At 50.7% G+C, this 24838-nt stretch overlaps 1 protein-coding gene and 1 long non-coding RNA gene across 7 annotated transcripts in view; one reads left to right on the forward strand and one right to left on the reverse strand.

Moving 5' to 3' along the window:
- The window catches only part of LOC121133924, a 90332-nt gene extending 81828 nt beyond the window's left edge, over positions 1-8504 (reverse strand). For all 5 annotated transcript variants that reach the window (XR_005870937.1, XR_005870939.1, XR_005870938.1 and 2 more), the window contains exon 1: positions 8375-8504. This is a non-coding gene — a long non-coding RNA (uncharacterized LOC121133924). The remainder of the gene's footprint in view (positions 1-8374) is intronic.
- Positions 7854-20898, forward strand: Tbx3 (T-box transcription factor 3). Of its 2 annotated transcripts, XM_040731151.1 has the most exons (8): positions 7854-9523; positions 11155-11422; positions 12322-12381; positions 12686-12832; positions 14876-14952; positions 15244-15401; positions 16699-17369; positions 18868-20898. In XM_040731151.1, exons 1-8 carry the CDS (start codon positions 9135-9137, stop codon positions 19327-19329), a joined length of 2232 nt encoding a protein of 743 aa, XP_040587085.1. In that variant the 5' UTR covers positions 7854-9134; the 3' UTR covers positions 19330-20898. The 2 variants fall into 2 exon arrangements, with proteins under 2 accessions (XP_040587085.1, XP_040587086.1); XM_040731152.1 differs by lacking the exon at positions 12322-12381 and having other exon boundaries at positions 7862-9523.
- Positions 20899-24838: the final 3940 nt, after the last annotated feature.

Below are 24838 nucleotides of genomic sequence, written 5' to 3' on the forward strand. Positions count from 1 at the left end.
AGAGGTAATTAGAGCAGCCATCCCTGCCCCCTCCCCAAACCAAGCTAGAGGCACCAGCAGACACGTGGAGACCTCCGAAGACCACGAGATGTTTCCAAAGCCAAGCCAAAGTAGGGCGCCGGCTCTTTCTCCCCTTCTCTCCGTGCACCTTTGGTTTGTGGTTGGGGTGGGGGAAGCAGGAATCCAGGGACGTCAATACAGTAACGCTTGGGCTTCCAGCTGTAAGGTTGGCTTATTTCTAGAATTAGCGGCCTCCAAAAACACAAAAAGAATTAACAGTAAAAGCACCCGGCAGCAGCCGGCAAAGACGCTCCTTCCACCGCATCCTCCCCGCGTCCCACTTGCCCCCATTCTGCGGTCCATCTGACTCTCTCCCCAAACAACAGCACGGTTGTTTGTCTAACACTGAGAGACTGGAGATCCACGCCTGTATTTCTCCCAATATTTTCTCTCATTTTTCGCACTTCCCCACCCTACAAGGTTTCCTCCACTCAACCCCGACTTGTTCTTTGCAAGCGGAGGCTGGAGTTAAACATGAAAAGGGAAAAAATATTGAAATAAATGATTTTTTAAAATGGTGGCAGTCTTTGGGGAGGTTTCCTAACTGCATCACTGCAATGTCGCTTTTTGTTGCCAAAGATTTAAAAAAAAAAAAAAAAACGAGACCAGTTTATCCGGCTGGTGAGGGCTTGTGTCGCTCAGGCCGGCTGCTGAAAAGACCAAGCAGGTAACCTGCACAGTCCTTCACCTGCGCGGGTTCCTGGACCCAAGAGGACCTCTCCAGTCCCGATCGACTGGAAGCACCGGGGAAGGGCAGCTGGGTGCTATGGTCCCTCTATGCACCAGAATAGTTTTTGAGGAGAGTCCAAGGACCCCTGCTCCACCCTCGGGTGCAGTTGGAATCCTAGGCAAAGATTGTTTTCTGGGACCGCGTTCAACAAGGCCCGGTTCTGCACCGAAACCGGTGTACCTTCCGAGCGAGCTTGAAGCATGGGTAAGGATGGGGAAGACATCCGGTGAAGGCCCCACCCTCGACGAAACTACTGAAAGTCGCTTCTGGGGTGCCTCGGCTGCTCTTCACCCTCCCCTTCTTAAGGAGGAGAAGGAAAGAACGCAGGTTCCTCTCTTGCCGGAGCCGGGATGTACGGAGTCTGAGAAAGGAACTCTGAGCAAAGCCCTCATAACCCCCAGTATTCTCTTAGGTCCGTTTTCCTCTCCTTCCTCTAAAAGATAAATATCACACACACACACACACACACACACACACACACACACACACACACACACACACACACCGAGTGCTGTGTGCCTCCCCCAAGACGGAAGAAATAAAGTTCTCCGGGGCTGTGTGTATTCAAACCTCAATCCAGCCAGAACCTTTAAGGGATGCTAGGATCTTGTCTAAGGCCTCCATGGTCACTCCTTCCATACCACACAAAAATGTAGGGCAGCTAAAGCATGGTAAGATGGGGTGGTTGGGTAGAAATAACAACACATTGTAGAGGATCCCTGCTGGGGGGGGTGAAAAAGATTGTTAGGGAGGTAAGTCTCACCCAAGATCTGTATGTAACTCTCCCCTTGCTGAACAGTGTCCATTGGCATAGAAGGCAGAGGTGGCCCTAGGGGCTGCTGCTTGATTCCATGTTAGTGAGGACTAAAGATGGCCAGTTTGCCTGGCTTTGGGAGAGTTGTTTCTGGACAAAGCAAGCCTGGAATAAGGATCTTGAATCTAAGAGCAGGCAGCCATATTCCCAGGCTCCTACCTGCCAGGCATATCAGCAAACCAGGGCTCACAACGATTTGCCTTAGGACTACAAAAGGATAACTTTGGAAAAGGTGATGATGATGATGATGATGATGATGATGATGATGATTTTAATTTCCATAGGAAAATGCAAGGGGAGAAAGACCAGATGGCTCTTCAGTGGGACCCTTCAGATGACTGTGTCCATCCCATCTCTGAAGCTGTGATTAACCTAGGACAGCTCCATCTTTGGGGGAGCTCCCTCTCTGGTCATGCTAACCACCTTTGAGAGGCACACAGTCCTTACCTTTGGGTCCATGGGCAAGCTGGGTGGTAACAAGGAGCTAGGGGAAAGTTACAAGGAGGACATGGAAGGGAGAGAGGGAGACCCCTCAAAAACACAAGGACAACGTCCGTGTCCTCTGCTGCTTTCATTTGTGTCTTCCTTAGAGATAAATGAGGCAGCACCAGGCACCCATGAACTCTGGGCTCTGGCCCTGTATAATTGAAACCCAGTAAAGGGGGGAGCACAGTAATGGATATTGTGTTCAGATTAAGAAAACGTGTCCTGGGCAGCCAGGGGACAGTTAGTTCAGCAGATTTGGAGGCACCCATCTTTCTTCAGCCTGTCAACCTTCCTGACAGTAGCAGCCATTGAATTTGCCATGCTCTCTCCCTTACAGTCTTCTCTTGTCCCCTCTGCCCCATCTGCTCCCAAGGGCTAAGATTCAGAGATCTCCACAGCCCTGGTATTTAATGACAGAAGCAACACCAGAAGAACAGAGAAAAAGTGAGCTCTGTTGTCTTTCTTCAGGTGAAGTGGAGCATGTGCTGTTTTTCCTTTCATTCTCTTAAAAGGCCACACACACACACACACACACACACACACACACACACACACACACACGCACTGGCATGGATCACTGAGGAGCTGTTTATATCCTAATCTGGAAAGATGGTATTGAAGAAAGAGAGGTGTGGGGTGGTCAAAAACACCTGGGGTAGGAGTTAACTCTGGCCAGTATCTTGTGGATTCTAGGTAGAAGAAGAAGAAGAAGAAGAAGAAGAAGAAGAAGAAGAAGAAGAAGAAGAAGAAGAAGAAGAAGAAGAAGAAGAAGAAGAAGAAGAAGAAGAAGAGGGAGGAGGAGGGGGGGAGGAGGGGGAAGGAGGGTGGAGGAGGGGGGAGGAGGAGGAGGGGGGAGGAGGAGGAGGAGGAAAAATTCCAGCTCTTTCCTTGCGAATTCATTTCTGATAGAGTAATATCCATTGTGTTACCCTTTTTTATTTTAAATTGGGTAACACACACACACACAAATCTAGAAGATGCTGGTGGGCTTGGAATTAGGAAACCAAGGTCAGTTCCTGGGGGGAGGGCATTGGAAGATGTATAAAAAGTATCACCTTCTCCAGCTACCTTCATTTCTCCTTCCATACTGCCTCCAGTACAACTTATCTGAATTACTAGCTGTGTACAAATTCACCATTTTGTCAGAGGTGGTCCTCTTTGATGAGAGCTGAGTGCTAATAAGAACAATGTGGAAGGTGAAATCTCTACATTTTCCCTCTTCCAGAATCATATTTACATTAGCAGGGGGTATGATAAACGCAGAGTAAATACATAAAGAATGACACCCTAGAAACAGCACAAGGTAACTGGCACCCAGGCAAGCCTGGAGAATGCTGACCACTGTCTATCTCGCTCACTGCCTCAGACTCTTGAACTGGATTGCCCTGATCAATAATGTAAAAGGATGTCAGAAGACAGAGGAAAAAAGCACCTTACAGGAAAGACACGTCCTGCTGGAGCAAGGCAGGGGCTAGGAGCTCTGTTTTGGAGCCCAGCCTGCCCTAAAGAGTGGGGAGGGAATCCCGAGTCATAGGGATCAGGGATACTGGCCAAATCAAGAAAAAGGTGACTTTCAAAAAGTTAAGAAGAGAAGGAGAAACATGCAGACAAATGGGCCAAGTCAAAGTGTTGTTTGTTTGTTTTATCTCTCCCATCCAAGCAAGGAGGCAAAGGTGTTTGTTAGGACCCCAGGGAAGAAGCACCTCTAGTCTGTCAAGGTAACTGGAAAAGTGTTTGTGTATATGGCAGCGGGGAGGGTGAGTTAGAATGACAGGGAGGAATCTAGAAAGAGCCAAGACAGCCAGGGAAAACACAGAGAAAGAAATGGTAGACAAGATAGTGAATTAAAAACTAAAAACCACCACGAAGGAACGAGAGAAGCAAGGGCTGGGTGGTAGAGAGAAAGGGAACATGAGACTCCCGAGGATGAGGAAAATGGACAGGCGAGGAAACCTAGAGAAAGCTCAGGCCCATGCATTCAAATAACTCTGAGTGGCCAGGAACAGAGACATAGATAGAGAGGGAGACAGGAAAGAAGGGAAGGTGGAAAGAGAGAGAGAAACTCGAGGGAGGGAAAGAAAAGAGGCGTTTCCTGCCTCAGCAACAAGCCAAGCAAACTAAGAAACATCTTCTCAAAGGGACCAAGCACCCAGTCCAGAGACAGCCAAGCTTTCCCATCAAGTTTTGGGGAACCAGAGGTAAGGGAGACCCTGAATTCAGGCTTCCTCTAGGATGAAAGGTGTGCCACTGAGGTAGACAGGAGCCCTTAAATGCGTAGGAGTGGTGTTGGTGGGGAGGAGACCCGAAGGGTTAAGGTCGTCCAGGTGAGCAAGAGTGTTGGAGCTTACCATAAGGAAGCCCTGCCTCTCAAGGGAGAAGGAGGCTGAGAACCCCATATTCTGCTCTAGGCAGTTTCTAAGTACGTCAGCGTCAAAGGGGCTGAGATCCCAGGATGAAACCAGCCAGGGCATCAGGCCCAAAGAGCCATTTCCACCCTGCCAGACTACCAAGAACTCTTTCCCAGTAAAGTTCATATCTCGATTTCTCTCAGTTTCATAATCAGGCCTCAGACCCTCCATGCCCTCCTGTCAACAAGACGTCCAATATAGCGACACCTCGGACGGAATAAAGCTGTATGGTGGGCTGAGGGCATAAGAGTATAACAGTGTCTCTCACGGAGACCTCACCCAAGGCAAGTGAAGCAGATTTGCCAAAGCCAGCCACCCCACCCACACCATGTCCGTTCCCTCTCCGTGCCTTTTTTTTTTTTTTGGTAAATTTCAGATAAATACCATTAGGTCACTAAGGGCCAGTGTATCTGTCCCTTTAGAGTGTGAGGAGGAGGTGCATTGGGAAAATGGAGTATTGCAGATGCCCGCTGAGACAGTTGGCTGAGGCCCGTGATCCCTCCCGTTCCCCCTCCCACTTGGAAGCCGGAGGCTCCTCTTTTGCCTCAGAAGCTTCAGGCATCACAAGGTTTTTATCTTGTTCAAAATCCCGGTCCCTATAGTGCAAAGGGAGAAAAAATCCTTCAATTGCAAAAGGTAGGACATTTCTTCTAGGGACACCGGATTCAAAGCTTTCTTCCAGTTCTCGAGTCTGTCGGAAAGACTGGTTAAATTCAATCAAAGAGTCTAGAAAGCAGCCCGGCACCGAGCAGCTGGAGGCTTATGAGGGGTTAGAGGCAGCTCGAGGTGCTAACCTTGTGGCTTCTCCGGGAGGCCAGGCCTGTCATAAGCCTGAGGAAGGCGCTGGCCAATGTTTAACCCTAATGCAGTGGCCACCAGGCCCCTTTTGTTTGTTCGCAAATTAATCACCCAGCGCACGGCCGGCGCCAGAGTGGGTTTATCACCCACTAGGAGGGGGGCGCGGCGGGCACGCTAAGACGGAGAGGAGTTCGCACCTTCCCGCTTTTGATCCTAGCATTGCCGCGGCCTCCCTTACAGAACACGAGCCTCCAGGGGCAGCGTCTGGGAGGTCAGTCGTAATTGGCGGAAGTTTGTAGACCATTAGCAACATGTAGACATTTCGATTCAGAATCCCGCAAACTTTCCTCCACACCCCCCCCTTTCCCTAGCGCATTGGAGTGAGGGGTGGAAGCCAGAAGTGGCAAACTGGGGTGACCCCAGGGTTAAGTTAGAGCTACAGTCAAAAATAGGCGACTGAAGGGTGTTTGTGTGGGGGGTGACACGAGGGTCACAAATTGCTCTCGGTCCGTGCTGGAGCCAAAAAACAAGGCCAGATATTTGCATGCAAACTCAGCGAGCTCGCCTCGCGTTTGCAGAGCAGACCCCGAGGTCAAAATGCTGAGTAACCGTTGCCAAGGTCTCTCCGGCTAGCCCGTGGACCCTTAGGGCATTGCGTGGGTGACCGGGGGGGGGGTCAAACACACCGCAGTTCCACAACTATTTTCCTGCACTCCACGAGGGCGCACAGAGTTTAACCCTCCAACGCTGGCAAAGCGGATCTCTGTGTTCTAGGGGCTGCTCTGGCTAAAATGGCAAGGCGCGGAGGGGGAGGGGAGCCTTCTGCTTGCAGAGACTCAACGGTGACCTCGGTGGCCCGTGCTTGCGGCCTCTTGCTCCCTCGGCGATCTAGCACGGGGAAAGGGGTGTTATAAGCCACCGCTGTGGGCATCACCTCCTCTTTTCCTTCCTTCTCAACTGTGTACACACGGAGACAGAAGAGTAAGGCCGGGAAAGAAAGGGGCGAGATAGCAAGTCAGACCAAGTTCACAGAACGACTCTATTCTCATTGGCCTCATCAGGAAAGCTCAGGACTGGCGCCGAACGCTCTTAGCCTTGTGCATCAAAACATGCGAAACTGGAAAAGCTCGTGGCCTCAAATGTTCTTTCCTATCTGGAAGAGGGAACTGCCCATTCACCCAGAAGCTGCCAGTTCGGACCTGCGGTTGGAGAGGAGTTGCGGGGTTGGGGGTATCGTCAAGGGAAAACTCTAGGCACAAAGTGTCCACACGGAAACACCCAAAGCTTAATCTCTAGGCCAGGAAACCAGCCCCTTTTTCTGTTCCCTCTCCTAGCAAAGAAGGTCTTGTCCCAGGAAAACGAAAAACTTTGCTAAGATTGCCCTCCACTTAAACTGGGGTGGCCCAGATCCTCCACCCTCAAACAAGGACTGTGGGTTGGGGAAGTTCTCTGACCCCAGCAGGAACAGGGTTACCAGATCCAAGTCTCATCAGTTTGCCTTCCTCCCCACCCTGGGACGAACAGCGACAGAGTCTCCCGACTTCTGGGGTAGAGGGGTGCGTTTCACGGTGTGTTTTACAAATTCACCCCGACTTCTGCCAAGATAAGTCCCCGGGGTGGAGAAGGAGCTGAGGCACCAAGAGATAAGTGCGATGCCTGACGAAGATACCAGGCTGGTGCACCTCCCCCAACCAGCTCTCCCAGACCAGATCTGCAGTTCCCCGGCTAGCGGGCCCGGAGGTGAGGGCAGGGGCTAGCCGGAGCCAGGCCCACAGTCGCTGCACTCACTTGTTCCAGAGGCTTCGTTTTCTCTACACCCACACCCCCATGGGGGGAACACCGGTATCCGCAATCCGAATGGAAGAGGAACTGGGCTCAAAAGGGTCAGTAAATGCATTTAAAAAAAAACCAAAACAAACAAAAACTGAGTCCGTATCGCAGAGCGACTTTAGATTGGGCGGGCGCTCAGGCCTTGTACGTGTTCGCGTATTTTTCCGCGTGGGGCTCGGTCCCAGTGTGTTGGCGCGCTTTCGGGTAGATACCCAGGGGGCGTTTGGGTCTTTGCACGTGGCTGCGGGTGGGGAGCACGCACCGGGGAGAGAAAGACTTGTGAGATCCCACGCGCCGGTGGCTCGGGAAGCCGGGGCACCCAGGCGCACAAGCTAAAGGATTTGACTTAGAGGCGGCTGGGCGTCTCCACGTGGGGCTGCATAGCTACGCAAGCGGGGAGCTTTTGTTCACGCTCACTGGCCGAATGGGAGGCTCGGCGGCCGGCTTGGTTAGCCCGGGGCCGGCAAAGGGAAGAAGCTGCAGATCTGCACAGAGAAGCGGCTGCGGGCTAGAGCTGCAGCACTCAGAGCGCGCGAGAGGCGAGCGCCCCTGCCCGGCGCCTCGGTTGCCGGGCAGGCTGCCTGGCTCCCGCCCTCACTCCCTCCCCCTTCCTCCCTGGCCCTGCCTCCTCCCCGGATCCCCGGGGCTTGGATGGCTGAGGCCTTTCAGACTAAGGCTGAGCTGAGAAGGAGCCGGGGCGAGCTCCTCTGGCTGCTGAGAACTCTCTTCAGGATCAGCCACCTAGAGGCGACTTTGGTGCGCGCGCGGCGCCCTGGTGGCTCCCCGCCCTCCCCTCTGATCATGTTGACATAAACGCAGGACAGGCCGTAGTACCGCGCGGCGCAGCGACGTTCCAGTTTCCGACACCTTCTTTTTATAACTCGGCTCTATTCCCCCAGCACTCGACCTGTGAAAACCACGCCTATGCAGCCACACAATTGGTCCGAAAGCGTCAAAGAGCCAATCAACAAGCCTCGGGCTTCTGCAGCCCACAGCGCAGCCCGACCGTCCAGAGCCGCCGAGCAGACGCCCGGGGAATTCTAGAGGCGGAGGAGGGTGGCGAGGTGCTCGCTCGCTCTCTTTCTCTCTCCCTCCCTCTACTCGCCTACTCCAGCTCCCAATCACTCCCGTCTCTTCCTCCTTTCCTATTTTTTTTTTTGCACCCGTTTTCTCGATCCTCCCTCGCCCTGCGCTCCCGGACGCTGATTTTTTTAAATTTATTATTTTTAGGAAAGCGATTTCGCTCACGTTTTTTTAGCACAAGGAAGACAGCCGAGTCCCCGAGGTAGAAGATCGCAGGCACCATTCGGATCGCCACCCAGACACTGCGCGCAGTTCGGAGCCAGAGAGAAGACGAGGAGCGCGAACTGAAGCCAGCTTCGCAGTTACGAGTTTTGATAACGTCGCTGGAAAGGGGCTTGAATCAGTTTTTTTTTTTTAAGAGAGACTTTTCCTTCCCCCTTGATCTCGCTCCCTGTGAAAGCCAGAGTCTATCTAGCTCAACTAAGACGCCTCCTGCGAGAAAGCCAGAGAAGAGCTAGGGGGCGGGGGAAGGAGACGAAAAAAGGTTAAAAAAAAAAAGTCTCGGAGAACCTTGCGCTTTGGCAACAAAGAGCGTGGGAGCCGGGGAGCCACCCCGGGAAAAGGCTGTGTCTATTTCCAGCTAAGCCACAGGGCTCGGGCGCCAGTCGAGCCCCTGCTTGCTGCTCGCCCTACTGCAACCTACTTCCAGGAGCGGCTTTTCAAACACACTCCACGCACCAGGACAGCCCCTGCAGAGGCTATGTCTCCTGATCTGTCGCCGTACCCTCTTTAAAAGCCTCATTCTCTTCCCCCAAAGACACTTTACTCTTCCCTTTCAAAGACTTTAGTTGTAATTTGTTCCTCTTTTATTTTAAACAAAACAGAACTATGTGTTGCTGTTGAATTTTTTAATTGATTTTTTGAGAAGCAAAAACAAAAGCGGAGTCAAGCCAGCAGCTGCGGACTGGTTCCCTATCCGGAGTGGATGAGCCTCTCCATGAGAGATCCGGTTATTCCTGGGACAAGCATGGCCTATCATCCGTTCTTACCTCACCGGGCGCCGGACTTCGCCATGAGCGCGGTGCTGGGCCACCAGCCGCCTTTCTTCCCCGCGCTAACGCTGCCTCCCAACGGCGCCGCGGCGCTTTCGCTGCCGGGAGCCCTGGCCAAGCCCATCATGGATCAGTTGGTGGGAGCCGCTGAGACCGGCATTCCATTCTCATCCCTGGGACCCCAGGCGCATCTGAGGCCTCTGAAGACCATGGAACCCGAAGAGGATGTGGAAGACGACCCCAAGGTGCACCTGGAGTCCAAGGAACTTTGGGACCAGTTTCACAAGCGGGGTACGGAGATGGTCATTACCAAGTCGGGAAGGTAAGAAATTAGTGGGGACTCCTCCCCCTCAAACCATCTGAAGTTTTTCGTGTCGTATCCTTTTTTTTTTTTTTTTGTCTCTTAAAACAGTAGATTCTGCCTGTATGTTACGTTTGGGACGAAAAGTTCCCCACCACCACACACACACAAAAATGTAGACTCCTGGGCCCAGTCCGAGGGTCACGAAATGTCAGTTTACCTGGGCCCGCTGCGGGGTTCTTTGGGACCTGCATCCCGCGTTCCGTTCCGTACAGAATAGAAGGTGTTTTCCATTGAAAGAGACACACACTGACTTGTGCAGCTATTGGTAAAGCACCCTGTTGCAGAAAGGCCGTTTGTAAAGCCATTGTGAAATATCTTTATTTCTGTTTGTTTTTGTCTGTTTGGTTTTATTTCCCAGGGTAGACACTTAAAACCCCTATTGTACGGTAGTGGGAGACCGGTGGGGATTCCTGCGGTCCTCTCTGTCTTTCAGCTTAGTCTCTGGGGCTGAAGGCCGCCTAAGCCTGACTGGTCTGGGACAGAGAGAAATCAATGGGAAGGCGAAGAAGAAGCGAAGGACGTTTGAGTTTCTTTTCCCATGGCCATCTTGCATGTCTGCAAGCCCAGGGAGAACGGAGCAGGCACTCTTGATAATTAAGGATATGTGTGTAGACCCGAGGAACCCTGCTTTTGTGCTAAAATATTATTACTTTACATAACATTTAGTGTCCTTAACTGACCAAACAAGCTTGTAAGAGAGGACTCTGGGACCAACATTTAAAACCACTGATTTAAGAAAAAAGAAATGTCTGTAGCATTGAGGTTTATCAGGATACCAGTTGAAAGGGCACGAAAATAAAACCCCCACTTATCTGTCTCCCTGCAAACTACTTGAGGCCAAAGTTTGGCATCAGATCTTTCTCCAACCCACAAGACATTTAGTCGGTTTTCATAACTGAGTACTTCCTTTTAAGTCAAAAGTACGGAAAGCCAGCACTTCTGTGAAATTAAGCAGCAGGATTTTGCAGTGGCCTACAGACTAGAGGAATGCGGTTTATAGCTTAGATCACGGATGGGTTACCAGGCCGGTCGCTTGTCTGCCTCCAGCCTCCATTCTGAGAACTTCGCCAACCTCAGGCTTACAACTGGGCATTTTTTTTCCTCGATAAGCTTTAATGTTTTCTCATCAATGGGAGGGCGGAAAATCCTAACCTTTATTAACCACTGTTTCTTAGAACCCTACTTCTAACTGTTTCAAACTAAATGCATTCAGAAAAAGAAAGAAAGACAAAACTTAGGCAAAAATTCACTAGTCTTTACAGAGAGCAATCAATCTAAACAGCTACACAGACAAACATGGTTTTCTTGGGGGGGCTGTTTTTGTTTTGTTTTTTAAAGCAATAGTAGGTCCTTTTAGAAACAAGAGGTTGCTGTAATTGGTTTGATTTGAGGCTTGGGATAGGAAAACAATGGGAAATAGAGCATTTTTAATGTCAGTGTGGAGGTAAACAATTTTACTCACAGCCACCCTGTAGACTCCCTGGTCTGGGCAAAAGCCTTATGCTTTTAGATGGTGCCAAATCGGAGGTCCTGAGCCCTGTACCCCATCTTATTTATCTATTTCCCTTTTCTGTGCTCTGCTCTTGTAGGAGAATGTTCCCCCCATTTAAAGTGAGGTGCTCTGGGCTGGATAAAAAGGCCAAGTATATCCTATTGATGGATATTATAGCTGCTGATGACTGTCGATATAAATTTCACAATTCTCGATGGATGGTGGCCGGTAAGGCAGACCCCGAAATGCCAAAGAGAATGTACATACACCCGGACAGCCCCGCTACGGGGGAGCAGTGGATGTCCAAAGTCGTCACTTTCCACAAACTGAAACTCACCAACAACATATCGGATAAACACGGATTTGTAAGTTTCCTTGACTATCATTAAGACTCTGGGAGGTATGGCTTACTGGTAAACTGAATTGGGCCCAGGCTCCTCTCTGGCTGCTGGTTGTCACATGAGCCAACTTTGTTCAGTTTGCAACCTAGTTGTAGAGTGAATGGGGGGGTGGTGAATCTTACTCCCCGGATAATGGAAGGTCTGACATTCTAGAAGAATTTACCGGAATAGAAATCAAAGGTCCTGGGTAGGTGCTGGACCTGGATGTTGTAGAGTAATACTAACAACAAAAAAGTTATATGTCGATTTTTAAAGTTTTGTAGTTGGACAGGGTTTGTTTTGCTTAGAAATAATTATTTTATTTCGTTGAAATCAGCCCTGTCATATCTTGGATGAGTTTGAATGTTCGAAGCTTTTACTGGGTTGGCTCAAGGCTGTGGCTACATTTTTGAAAGTGTATCTTCTCTTGCTAAAAGTGATTTGGGCTTGAGGGAAACTCAGGTGTAATAGGAACAAGCTTCAACCTTTGGTGTTGAAAAGAAAGTGGTGCATGTGCACTGGGGAGTACATGTGGGTTCCGTGAGTGTTCTTAGTGACTTTATGGAGACTTGCATTGCCTGTGAAAGTGAGGCAGGGGGACCTTTGCCTGTTCCCTGCCCCTCCTCAGCATTTCAATAGAATAAACAAAGTGATAAGCGAGGAATAAGCAGAAAGATTAGGCCCAGGAAGACGTGAATGGCTCGGAAATATCTAAAGCGGACAGGGATTGCATTTGAAGCCCTTGATTTGATTAGGGCATAAATATTCCTCTCTAGAGCGCGGCCTCTCAAGGCCTTAAGTGGATTGGGCTTGTCAATTAGTGGGCGCTTAAAGTACTGAATCATTTTGTAAATTAAAATGCATGTTTTTCTCTATCTTTCAAGACTTTGGCCTTCCCAAGCGATCACGCAACCTGGCAGGGGAATTATAGTTTTGGGACCCAGGTAGGCTAGGGTTCAGGGTACGAATGAATATGCAGATGGTGAGGGTGGGGTGGGGGGCACGCTTTAGAAGCTGAGGAACAATTTGGAAGTCTCCAGAAGATAACATACTGTGGCGTGAAATGTACCCCCATGGAGGCGGTCTTTGGACCCAGTAGTGGGGACAATGTCAGCTTGGCAGGGGACCTAAGATCTAATATGTCTTATTAAGCCATTCTCTCTCTCTCTCTCTCTCTCTCTCTCTCTCTCTCTCTCTCTCTCTCTCTCTCTCTGTTTTGATGTGTGTTCCCCCTCCCTGCTTCTACAGACCATACTCAACTCTATGCATAAGTACCAGCCCCGGTTCCACATCGTCAGAGCCAATGATATTTTGAAACTGCCTTATAGTACGTTTCGCACATACCTGTTCCCGGAAACAGAATTCATTGCCGTGACTGCCTACCAAAATGACAAGGTAACCCACAGGGCATTTCTCTCTACCTTTAAGTTTGCTTGCTAGCAGTGAGAAAGCTATTAGGACATTGGACAAAAAGTCCCGTGTGATTTAACCTTCTAGGGAGAAGACTGATTCCTTGTGGGGGGGGCACGACAAAACACTCCCCCCAGCTGGGAATCTGATGCTTGTTGAAAACTGCTATTCTAGTCACTGCCCTGGCCCAGGGGCTTGTCTCCAGGTGTTTCCTAGTCCATCCTCTTCAGGAGGAAGGATCAGAGAGAGAGAGAGAGAGAGAGAGAGAGAGAGAGAGAGAGAGAGAGAGAGAGAGAGAGAGAGAGAGAACCAGTACTGGAAGGAACAGGTAGCAATTTAAGGTGAAAAAAAGTCTGGGACCCTGACTGGAGACTGAGTAGAGATGGGCGGTCCTTTCATAGTCAAAAGTCCTGAATACATAATTTGCTTTAATGACTTTTTATGCTGCTGTTGATAATGGTAGTGGTGTGTAAAACTGCACCCCAGTGCAGGGTTATGTTGATTGAACTGTCTGAGGCTCCCCACTTAGAGGTGGGAATAGTCACTGCCTCATAGTCACTAGCTTAAAGTTTTTCTTCCCTGGGCCTGAAGCTGGGGATTAAAAAGGGTTCACACCTGGAGTCTGCAGTTCTAGCTGTAAAGCCAGGGAAACTGAACTCAGGCCCAGAAAAGAGTGTCTATAGATGGTTCACCAGTATGGAGCTTTGGCAGCTGTGGGTGGGTGGGGAGAGGTTGAGGACCCCTGTGGTTCCTCACTTGAGCTCTGGACCTCAGGGAGAGGCCACTTCACCCGGCAACACCTTGTACTTTGAACTCGTGGTCAGTCCCTGGTCCCTGTGGACACTGATCCTCACATTTCCTAGTGTGAATGTTAAGTCACCACCAGCTGTTCTTGCTTCATGTAAACCCGATGTCTGACATCCTTTAAATAACAGAACCTCAAACCAAAGCCCAGGTTTCCACCTCTTAGTCACTGGATACATATTTTCTCTATCAGACTAGAGTTGAAAGATAACAATCTTCAAGCAGACTGACTCTTCTAGACCCAGAATCCTGTGAAAGTTACATTGTTACTTTAATGGCTTTAAATAAATCAGAGGCTGAGGGCCTTCTCTTCCTAATTGGGGGGGGGGGGGAGAGAGAGACAGAGAGACAGAGACAGAGAGACAGAGACAGAGACAAGGTCTAGAGGCCAGGTATAACCGTCAACAGTTCACAAATGAAAACATGCTACGGTGGCCATTCCTTTTAAATCTCTAAGTCTTCAGTGTTATAATTCCTTGACCTCCACTCTTGTGTGTGTGTGGGGGGGGAGTCATTCTACTACAAGGTAGTGAAGCCCCATAATTAATTTTATTAGATTCACAGAAAAGGTTTTTGTGTATATGGTGTGTGTTGTGCGCGTGCGCGCGCATGCATGTGCGAATGTGCACACATACACACGTGTATATGACTGTGGTTGGAAAACAGCAGGAAATAGCATTTTAACAAACTTCATAATTAATTGTGCTATATAAAAAATTAAAACAGAAGCCTACTAACTCAGATCCATAGACTGTGCCTTTTGGCCACATTGGGACAGTCTCATTTCTAAACCTAAACCATCCAAAGGAAGGAATTTCTTTAGATAATCTCAGTGTGGAATCCTTGCTTGGCTCCCCAAAACATTAAATGTTAATTCAATCTTTTTTGTTGTTGTTTTCGAGACAGGGTTTCTCTGTGGCTTTGGAGGCTGTCCTGGAACTAGCTCTTGTAGACCAGGCTGGTCTTGAACTCACAGAGATCCGCCTGCCTCTGCCTCCCAAGTGGTGCGCTATCACCGCCAGGCTGCAATCTCTTTTGATGCTTCAACCCCTTCCCATCTCCCTGCCATCGTCTTCCCTCTCACTTTGACTTGGTCCATCCCTGTGATTACTTGGGCAGTCATATTTCTAGGAAAGAATAAGGAGTTGGTGTGTGGGTGTGAGTACGTTTAGAACATTCTAGAAAGTGAAGCTAATGCCTGTCTTGCTTGTGTGTTTTCTCTAGATAACTCAGTTAAAAATAGACAACAATCCTTTTGCAAAAGGTTTTCGGGACACTGGAAATGGCAGGAGAGAAAAAAGGTGAGCTGAAACTTTAATTTGGGGGATAATCAGTCGTGTCCCTGTCCCTGGACAACTGTAGCCTCTGTCCCAAGATTTTAAACAAGATTTCCCAGGCCAAGTTCTTTCCTAATGCATAGGCCCCCTCCCAGTTACACAGTCAAGAACAATGCCGGGGTCTGTGTTGTGTGGTCACAGCACATTTCACAGACTTCACATTGGGCAGTGGGGTGAGGTGTGTACCACTCCGGAGAGGGGGAGAAGGGAAGTTATGTGGCATTCTCTAACGATGGGTGTGTGCCTCTGTCTCAGAAAGCAGCTCACCCTGCAGTCCATGAGGGTGTTCGACGAGAGACACAAGAAGGAGACAGGGACTTCAGACGAGTCCTCCAGTGAGCAGGCAGCCTTCAACTGCTTCGCACAGGCCTCCTCTCCGGCTGTGTCCACTGTGGGGACATCCAACCTCAAAGGTAAGCCTGGCATCCTCTGTGATGACTATAGACTCCAGGTTTTCTTGGCCTTGGAAGTTAGGAAAGGTCCTGAGCCAGTAGACTCACTTTGGAGTCTGCAGACAAGAGGAGAACTCAGAACACCGCCGTGTGTGTGTGTGTGTGTGTGTGTGTGTGTGTGTGTGTGTCCTGTCTCCTCTTGGCAAGGGCAGTTGCACAAAGCACCTGAAGCTTTGTCTGTCCTTCATTCTCTACTCCTGTCTTCTCTTTCCAATCAACAGTATCCAGGTGGTGCTGGTCAACCTCCAATTGAATGCTGAGTGAGAAAGTGTTGGGCAGGGAGAAGGCCAGGGATTCTCAGTCACCTGGTACAGGGAAGCCACAGCTGATCTGGGGGAGGAGGCAAAGCCCTTAGGGAGGTGGGGGTAGGGGTAGAAAAAGTGGTTTGAATCTTGAGCCAGTTTTCTGTTTAAAGAGCAAGTAGCAGTTATTTAGAAAGACAGCTCTCAACGGGAAGAAACCTGTTTTTAAAGTGAAATAAAATGGAAAGTTTTTTATGTCTTCAATCCACTTAAGCTTTTAACATAAAGTGGGGTTCGTTTTTCTTTTTTGTCTGGTAGGACACCCACAGAGGAGGGTGTGGTGGACTGATTGTCCACCACCCATCTTTGTAGGAACTGAGGGAACATAGATGGCCGGGGTGTGGGGGGGTGTTAGTTTCTGCCTGGGCCCATTTAGATGTAAGGATTCTTTCCAAAAAAAAAAAATCCAAAATGTTCACAAATTTGTGGAAGCGCCTGACCTCCCTTGCTCTCCCAGCCAAAGACCCTGAAGGTGACAGGAATGTATTCCAGCCGAGTTCTGAGGTCTCATCTTTAAAAAGCGAATTTGCAATCCAAAGGGAGAAATGCAAGAGAAAGTTTGTAGTAGCTTTGTTTCTGGTTTTGTTTTGTTTTAATGGAGAATCATTACAATAAGAAAAGCTGCCCGTTGAGGGCCTGCCTGGAGGAGGTTGAACCGTGTCTTAACACTTATGATGTTTCTTGAATTTAACTGTAAAAGCGCTACATCATTCCCATTTTGCAGAGAGGAAAAACGGAGACTAGGAGTGGTTTGAGTCGGGGTTATACAGCCAATAAGCGGCCCGTTGGGAATCTTGTTTTTGAGATAGTCTCACTCCAGGTTGTCTGTCTCCGTCCGATGCCTCCGTGTTGTCATGCCAGGAGTTGCGCCACCGTGCCAGGCTAGGAGGTGGAGTTTAAATTAGAAAACAAGATTGACCGCCGGTTCCCCTGGCGTTTTCCTCTCTTCCCCCAAGATCTGTGTCCCAGCGAAGCCGAAAGTGACGCCGAGGCCGAAAGCAAGGAGGAGCACGGCCCCGAGGCCTGCGACGCAGCTAAGATTTCCACCACCACCGCCGAGGAGCCTGGCCGAGACAAGGGCAGCCCGTCCACCAGGGCGCAGCTGTTCCCCGCGGAACCCGGGCGGGCCCGAGACACCGCGCGCCTGGACAAGGCATCGCCAGATTCGCGCCACAGCCCGGCCACCATCTCATCCAGCACGCGCGTCCCGGGAGCCGACGAGCGCAGGAGCCCTGGACGCGAAGGTCCAGGCGCAGTCAAGGTGGATGAGGCGCGCCCACTGCCCTCCAAGGACGCCTTTGCGCCACTGTCAGTGCAGACCGACGCCGCCGCGCACCTGGCGCAGGGGCCCCTTCCGGGCTTGGGTTTTGCCCCAGGCTTAGCCGGCCAGCAGTTCTTCAACGGGCACCCTCTCTTCTTGCACCCCAGTCAGTTCGCCATGGGCGGCGCCTTCTCCAGCATGGCTGCGGGCATGGGGCCCCTGCTGGCCACAGTATCCGGGGCATCCACCGGCGTCTCGGGCCTGGATTCCACAGCCATGGCCTCCGCTGCCGCAGCGCAGGGACTGTCCGGGGCTTCGGCTGCGACCCTGCCCTTCCATCTTCAGCAACATGTTCTGGCCTCCCAGGTATTCCTGCCTGACCTCCCATCCTTACGCTCACTCCAGTCTCTTCTCAGACCCAGTCTCTTGCCTAGGACCGTTAGACAGTGATTCATTCTAGTAACCATTAGAATATTTTATTGACCCTTTGCAGGGTGTCACAGCTATCTCGTTGAGCCATCGTGACCACCCCACCCCCTAAAGTCCCTCTTAAACTGCTTCCTGTATGTTAGTCTGGGCATGGCTAAGTTCCACACTACTTAACTTTGTGACAAGTTGGAATCATTTGATGTATCGTCTCTGGCCCAGAGATGTTGAATCCCTTGGCTCAGGTCACACAGCTGGTCCCCGGTGGAGCTTGAGCCTGTCTGACTCACGGGGCCTCTTTGATTTCTTCTTTGAGCCAACAAGTTTCTCTGGAGGCTCCTAGCCACTACTCCCCCAGGAAGGGACTGAGGTGTGGGGAGAAGTGACTGACTCCCTGGGTGAGAATTTGGTCTGGAGTCAGCCAGCCTTTCACCTAGTTCAAAGCTTTTCCTCCCCACCCCCATCCCCCAAACAGGCCAGCCGCCCAGCCTATCTCCAAAGGGTTAATGGGTTTTGCACACGTGGGAAATGTCAAAGGAGAGGGGGCCTGGCTGTGGCGGGGCCTGTGTGTGTGGTTCAGACAGCTGTGCCCCGGCACTGAGGGGCTGAAGAGAAAGCTCTGAACCCGGTGGGAAGCCTCTCTGGAGTTTTTCGCCCTATTCTGACCTTTTGTTTTGTCTGAGCACATTCGTCTCCCTTGCCTGAGCCAAAAGGCACATAGCCCTCCCCCGTGAGGGAAGAGGAAGATGAGACAACAGGCTAGGTTCTAACCGGCTTCCAACCCTCCTACCTCACGCTGGTCTCCCCCAGACAGGCAGGTGACAGGTGGAGGAGGGTCAGCCAGAACAGACAAGTCTAGACAACTCCAGGCAGAGGACACACCCTGGGTTCTTGCATGCAAATTCTGCTTCTGTATGGGTTCCTGTCCCATTCCCTGATCTGCCTCAGTCTCCCACTGGAGACACAAGCCTTAGAGGCTGGGTGTTGTCTGTCTTAATTAATGATTAACACCTTTTCACCCCTCCCCCATTTCCTTCCATATCATTCTTACATTTTCCTACTTGGGAAAGATCTAAAAGGATAAAATTGAAGATTTTATGATGTGTGCACCAGAATTTAACTCTAGCCCCTTTGGTGAAGGCCCTCCCTGAGTCCACTCAACAGGTGCAGTTGTTAGCCCTCATGGGAACTTGCTAATAGCCCCGAGGGTCAGGCATCATGGATGACATATTGCAGAAGATTTAATAGCCACGAAGTTCCCAGTATGTTAACTCCTTGGTTTAGCATACAAGGGATCTGTGGCCTAGGGCGAGGGAGCAGAGTGGAAAGTATTGCACCCAACTCCTCCAAGAAAGCTGGTTTGCCCCAGATAGCAGGAGGTGGGTGAGAGGGGTGGCCCACCCTCTGACTCCCTGTGTTTCTTCTCTTCCTTCCCCAGGGCTTGGCCATGTCGCCTTTTGGGAGCCTCTTTCCTTACCCCTACACATACATGGCAGCTGCAGCCGCGGCTTCCTCAGCGGCCGCCTCCAGCTCGGTGCACCGCCATCCGTTCCTCAACTTGAACAGCATGCGCCCCAGGCTGCGCTACAGTCCGTATTCCATCCCGGTTCCAGTACCTGACAGCAGCAGCCTGCTGGCCACTGCGTTGCCATCCATGGCTTCCGCCGCAGGGCCCCTAGACGTCAAGGCAGCCGCTCTGGCAGCCAGCCCGGCCTCGGTGGCGGTGGACTCCGGGTCGGAACTGAACAGCCGCTCCTCCACGCTATCCTCCAGCTCAGTGTCCTTGTCACCCAAACTCTGCTCAGAGAAGGAGGCGGCTACCAGCGAACTGCAGAGCATCCAGCGGCTGGTCAGTGGCTTGGAAGCCAAGCCCGACAGGTCCTGCAGCGGGTCCCCTTAAAAACAAACAAAAACAAACAAACAAACGCTCCCCCCCCCCCCCCAAGGTCTCTCCATTCCAGATCGGTCAAATCTGCCAGTGCACTTTGTTGGACGGAAAAATAAACCACAGGCCTTCCACGCAGGGTGATAACCCATCCTTTGAGTTTTGTCTGGGAAGGAGCCCCATGCTCCTTCCAAAGAACCACAGGCCTTGTCTTCCTGAGCTGTGGAAACAGGCTGCTGTTGCGTTAAGACGCAGGGTGGGGCCGGGTTAGGGGGGGTGGCAAACTGGCTTTTGTGTCTAGAATGACTTCTGTGGAGGCTGCTGTGGAACTTCAGTTGGGACTGAAGAACAAGGTAGCCAGGCCGGCCAGGAGAGAGGGTGTTTGAGAGACTGTGCCCAAATCTCTTTCTTTCCCATTTCGTGTGTCAAGTGGAAACACAAATAATTTTTCCCCTAAGCTAACAAACAAACCCCAACCGGGGACAAATGAGGTCCCCGTGGAACTGTCTCTTAAGACTGAAAATTCAATCAGTTGCTGGGGAAGGGAGGAGGCCTTGCCCTTGCCTGGTCTATATTAGAGAAATCCTGTGTCTTTTTAATATCGTGACGTTTTAAAGGAGGATACCGGCCTTTTTCGCATGTTACAGTTTTCTGGGTTTTATTTTTGGATTTTTTTTTTTTTTTTGGCTTTTACGGAAAAACAAAAACTCTGTCAGCCTTAACCCTGCTCCAATCGGCAACCCCGAGGAAGTGGGGGGGCGGGGCGGGGTGGGGATGAAAGGGAAGCAATGGGAATGAAATCAATTGAGTTTATTTTATCTAAGCGCTCGATGTAGAGGGCTTCGTGTGCCTGTCGGACCATTAGTTCTCTTAACTGTATATGCAATAACAAGGTTTTAAAAGAAATAATAAAGAGGAAACACGACTATTGGACAAAGTATTTATGTAATTATTTGATATCTCTTGTAAATAGGTGGAATATGACCGCTCAGAAAGTTAAACTTTAATTTATTGAATTGTACATAGCTGGATGTAAATACGAGTGTGTCTGTCAGGTTTTATTCTTGTTTTGCCTTTTGGTTTTTATTTCCAGGTCAGAGAGATGGCTAACGCACACTAACGAGCATCTATATTCTGTCAAGCAGAGCTGGCTGCAGTTTTTTTAAATGTCCGAAAGCTGGTGGAGGGGGGCGGGGTTGGGAATACTGTTTCCTATTTTCACCAAAACTGGGGAGCTACTGGCCCTTCCAGGCTCCTCTTGAAATGTCCTAAACTCTGACACCCTGGGAGGGGATAAGATTTTGTGGGAGCTGAGGCCACCATTTAAAACCCTCCTAAGTGTTCATACTCAGTCGGCTCTGGCATCTTCTAACTCAAGTGAGGTTTTCTTGCGATTGTTCATCTTGACGGTGTTTTGGATTGGTGCACAGCGGGACTCACACAACCATGAAAGGCAAAACAAACTAAAAAAGAAAAAACTAAAAAAAATCCATGAAGGCATATTTTGTGTTTAGTCCTTGATGAGTTTTCTGTAATTCTCCTTAAAAACATCAGTGAAATTTCAATAAATTTTTATTGAAATGAGTTTTGAAGTCGTGTTAATGATTTCTTCAAGAGTGTCTCTCTCGAAGTTGGAAAATTAGAAGGGGATGATCTTCCTTTGTCTTTAAATAATAATTAAGACCACCCCACCCCCCCAGCAAACCAAAATGAGATGTCACTCAAATTACAAAGCTGAAAACAAAAGTCCCTTGCTCCTGTGAAGGGGGCCAAATAGATCTGAAAATATTTTCCCTTTAATTTAGGGAACCAGAGGGGAAAGGGGACTGATTAAATTTCGTAAATAGGAACTTCATATACTTCAGTTTTAATAGGGGAAGATTTACCCTGTGTTCAAAGTCGGCTCCCCCCCCCGCCCCCCCACCCCTAGGAATCCAACCAGAAATAACCTGGGAGCGCTGAGAAGGGTTTTCGTTTTTAATTCTTCTTTCCCTTTTCTGACTTGGATCACAAAATAAATCCTCCCTACTCCCGAGATTCTGGCAGGGGGGGGGAAGCTAAGCCTTGTGTCCCTTGCCCACTGACATTCAGGGTTGTGACAAGGCCAGGGAGGGTACTCTCACCCCACCCTGCAGTGTGTACACCAAGTTTGTTCATGAGAGGGAAGGTAATTCGGGAGCCCACATGGAACCTCCAAGGCAAAAGTCGCCCAGGAAGCTGGCATCACCCCCCCCCACACACACACACACACTTCCCTTAACCCGTCCCGAGGTAGGCAAGTTATCTTTTGAAGTTCAGTTTATCTTTGAATCTTCCAATACAAAAAAAGAAAGAAAAATGGTGGAGCCTCTGTCAGTCTTTTGGTCTCCCCACCCTCCAGGCTCCTCTGGGGGTGGGCAAACATACTTTCTCTAAAGTTAGCCCTTAGGACTTCTAGCCCTGGGGGCCTTGACTCAAAGACCTAGCCGGAGCCTGCCTGGCGACTGACTGTCCCCAACCCCCATCTCGGAGCCCGCCTGCCGGGCCTTACGTCCCTGTCACCTTCAGGCCTCTTGAACGGCGGGTCATGAGGGGGGCCACTCCCCTCCCTCCTCCTGGGTTTGGAAGAGAACCCAGCTCTAGACCTTTGGAGGGGTGGGCAAACCCCCTCTTCGAGCCCAGACACGTGGGGACCCCCACTGCCCCTCCTCTCAGTTGTCTAGGGAGGAGGAGAAAACAACTAGAAAGACGAGACTGGAAAGTGCTTAGGGGACCAGGGGGCCCGAGAGGCCCGTCCTCCCCGGGACCAAAACGCTCGCTCTCCGCCTGGGGAAGGTGGTAGTTGGCTCAAGGCCTCCCGCTGCGCGAGCTCCCGAATTGGGGAGAAAATAGCTCGGTTTCAAATGCGGAGAAAGCAGAAACTGAACCAAACCAAACAGAATCTGCTCGGCTGTCTCAGGCAGATTTCCTCTTCTATTCCCTTCTCCATCCCCCAAATTTGGAGACAGTGCCCAAACCTGTCCCCGGCCCCTCCTAGGTCTTCCTCCCTTCCTTCTTTTCTTTCCTTTCGTCTTTATAATCTCCTCTGTATCTTATTTATATATAGTGCTGTTAATGTATAACTCTTGTGGCGCTGATGGACCGGGGGTGACCCGCTCACAATCTCTCTGGATTTCTGTGCCTATTACTCACCTGGCGCCGGTCGCAATCTCGCCGCGGGCTTTATGGTGGTGGTGGCGGCGGCTGCCGAGGCCACTAGGGGCCGGCGCCTGGGTCTTTTTTTTTTTTTCCCTCTCCCAGGCTTCGAGTGCCACCTATCTGTCTGACCCACGAATGCGCCCTGCCTAACAGCAGCTAACTGAATAAATAGTCCAGAGTCTTTGGGTGTCCGGAACTTAGCACCCCTTCTCATGGAATCACCCTTCACCTGCCCTGACCTCCCCACGGACACCCTGCCCCACCCCACCTCACCTCACCCCTTTCATTCCTGTTTGGGCCTCAGATGAGATTTCCAAGGGATTTTTGGAAATCCAATGAGCGGACCGTGGTTCCGTACAGGAGGCAGTAACCTGGATGGAGGAGTTGCAGATAAAAAGAGACCCCCTCCCATCAAACTCTACCCACGTAGACGCAACTGGAGCCAACTTCCCTCTTCCTAGATGTTCGCTCTTTGTACTATATAAACTCTTTTTTTTTGTTGTTGTTGTTCTGGCCGCGTCTGAGGGGACAAAGGAAGGCCAGAATTTCTGGAAGCACCAGGCCTTCTTGGCCCCCGGCAGTGGTCAGCTGCTGCGGCCTGCAGGGCCGAGCGGCTTGCAGATTGGTGGGTATGTGGCGTTGAATGCGGGTACTGGCCAGAGCCCTCCGGGCGCCCGCCCGCTCCAGGCTGCGCTGGCGTCTGAGACCCGACGGGAGGGGCCCGGGGTCACCTTTGCTGGTCTTTGAGCTGCGGGTAGAGGCGTCCGAGTTCTTCCTGACCTCCCGGGTCTAATTGCAGGGGCCGAAGGGCGCGCTTGGGCACAGGCAGGGGTCGCGACCTTGCGGTACGCCTCCTCCCTACTCCCGTGTCTAGGTTGTCCTGAAGTAGCGAGGGGCGTATGTAAATGGTGAGTGTGTAGGCTGACACGGAGTCTGTCTCTGGGCCCAAACTGTCCTGAGACTCACCCTTTCATACGTGCGTGAAAGTTCCCGAAATACGTGTAGGCCTTTCGAAAAATTCCATTCAAGGAAAACCCTAGTTCTGACCTTTCCCCTAAGCCAACAGACAGGCTCCTTGGGGCGCTCCACAAGAGGCTTGTTACCTTCCCATCAGTACACTTTCTGCCTCGCTGGTTTCTGAATTTGGCCTCTTGGCAGCCAGCCAAGAAAATGGTTATGTGGAGGGGGGGTAGTATTTGCTCCCCCCCACAGTGGTGGCTTAGGTCTTCTAGATGTAGCTACCTTTGCACCTACAAGGAGCTGTGGGCGCTGATACTCTGAGGCCAGGAGCCGCAGGTGCTAGGAAGCCATGTGTGTGTTTGCGTGTGTTTGTGTGTGCTCCATCTGTGGGTGTCTCTTCCAATTTGGATTTAGGAGTTTCATTCGCAAGACAGTTCCGGATGTAAAATGCACTTGCTTGTTTTATAATCAAGATGCGTATAATCAAGAAATATATGTTACAGATGTGGGCGTTCAAAGCACACATAATAACCACGATAGAAATCGATGGCGTGCAAGGGGCGCGCGCGTGTGCGCTGGAGGTGGGGGGCGCTAGGCCCTGGCCCTGGGGGGGAAGTACCCCACGAAGTGACCTTAGTCGCTCTCACAATTAACCCTGTAAAGTGCGTTCAATTCTCAACCCCGCGGCGCAAAGCAGACACATCACCAAATGACTAAGTCATTGCCGGAGCTCGGGTGGGTGGATGGAACCCAAACGTCAACCAACCTAAGCAACCTTCATTTCTAATTCGGGTGTCGCTACCTGCGGTCTCGGATGCAGAGAAATCGTGGGTGTGTTTGGGATTGGCCCGTTTTCGTTCTTGAGAGAGGGCTGTGATTTTGGTGTGAATCCGTGGTGTGACGCCAAAGCGGCTTTGATTTAGAAAGTCTACTTCCCTCCAGGTGAAGACTTTAGGGTGAGGGCCTGTGTTTCCATGTGAATGGACTCCCACAGGCACTTAATCCACCCTCAGTCAAACACTGGAGCGGTTATCTGAGCAGGCGCAGCGCTCACAGCCTAGCTTCCTTCTGCCAGGTCCGGGAACCAGCTGAGTGTCCCAGGCTCCCAGTCCCAGCTCCCCTAGAATCCCTGGTGTCTACAATTGCTCTCTCTAGCCAGGACCAAACGCCTAGGACTGGATAGATCTGCGGGGGGGGTTCTGAGAGCGTAGTGTCTGCTCTCTGCTGGCTCATCCTCTTCTTTTTCTAGAAACCTCTGCAAAGGCTGGCCTTTTCGGGTCTTCTATTTGCATCTATGTGACTCCAGTTAGAAGTAGAAGTGGTGGAAAGGGAGTAGAGGCCAGGGTTCCACACACACACCGAGCCACAGCCTGGCTAGCTCTGTAAA

The sequence above is a fragment of the Mesocricetus auratus genome, unplaced genomic scaffold (genome assembly GCF_017639785.1).
Source record: "Mesocricetus auratus isolate SY011 unplaced genomic scaffold, BCM_Maur_2.0 Super-Scaffold_100025, whole genome shotgun sequence".
Lineage (NCBI taxonomy): Eukaryota > Metazoa > Chordata > Mammalia > Rodentia > Cricetidae > Mesocricetus > Mesocricetus auratus.

Coding starts and splice junctions, on each gene's coding strand:
- Tbx3 (XM_040731151.1), top strand. CDS start 9,135: ATGAGCCTCTCCATGAGAGATCCGGTTATTCCTGGGACAAGCATGGCC. Junction 9,524..11,154: donor GTCATTACCAAGTCGGGAAG/GTAAGAAATTAG, acceptor CTGCTCTTGTAG/GAGAATGTTCCCCCCATTTA. Junction 17,370..18,867: donor AACATGTTCTGGCCTCCCAG/GTATTCCTGCCT, acceptor TTCCTTCCCCAG/GGCTTGGCCATGTCGCCTTT.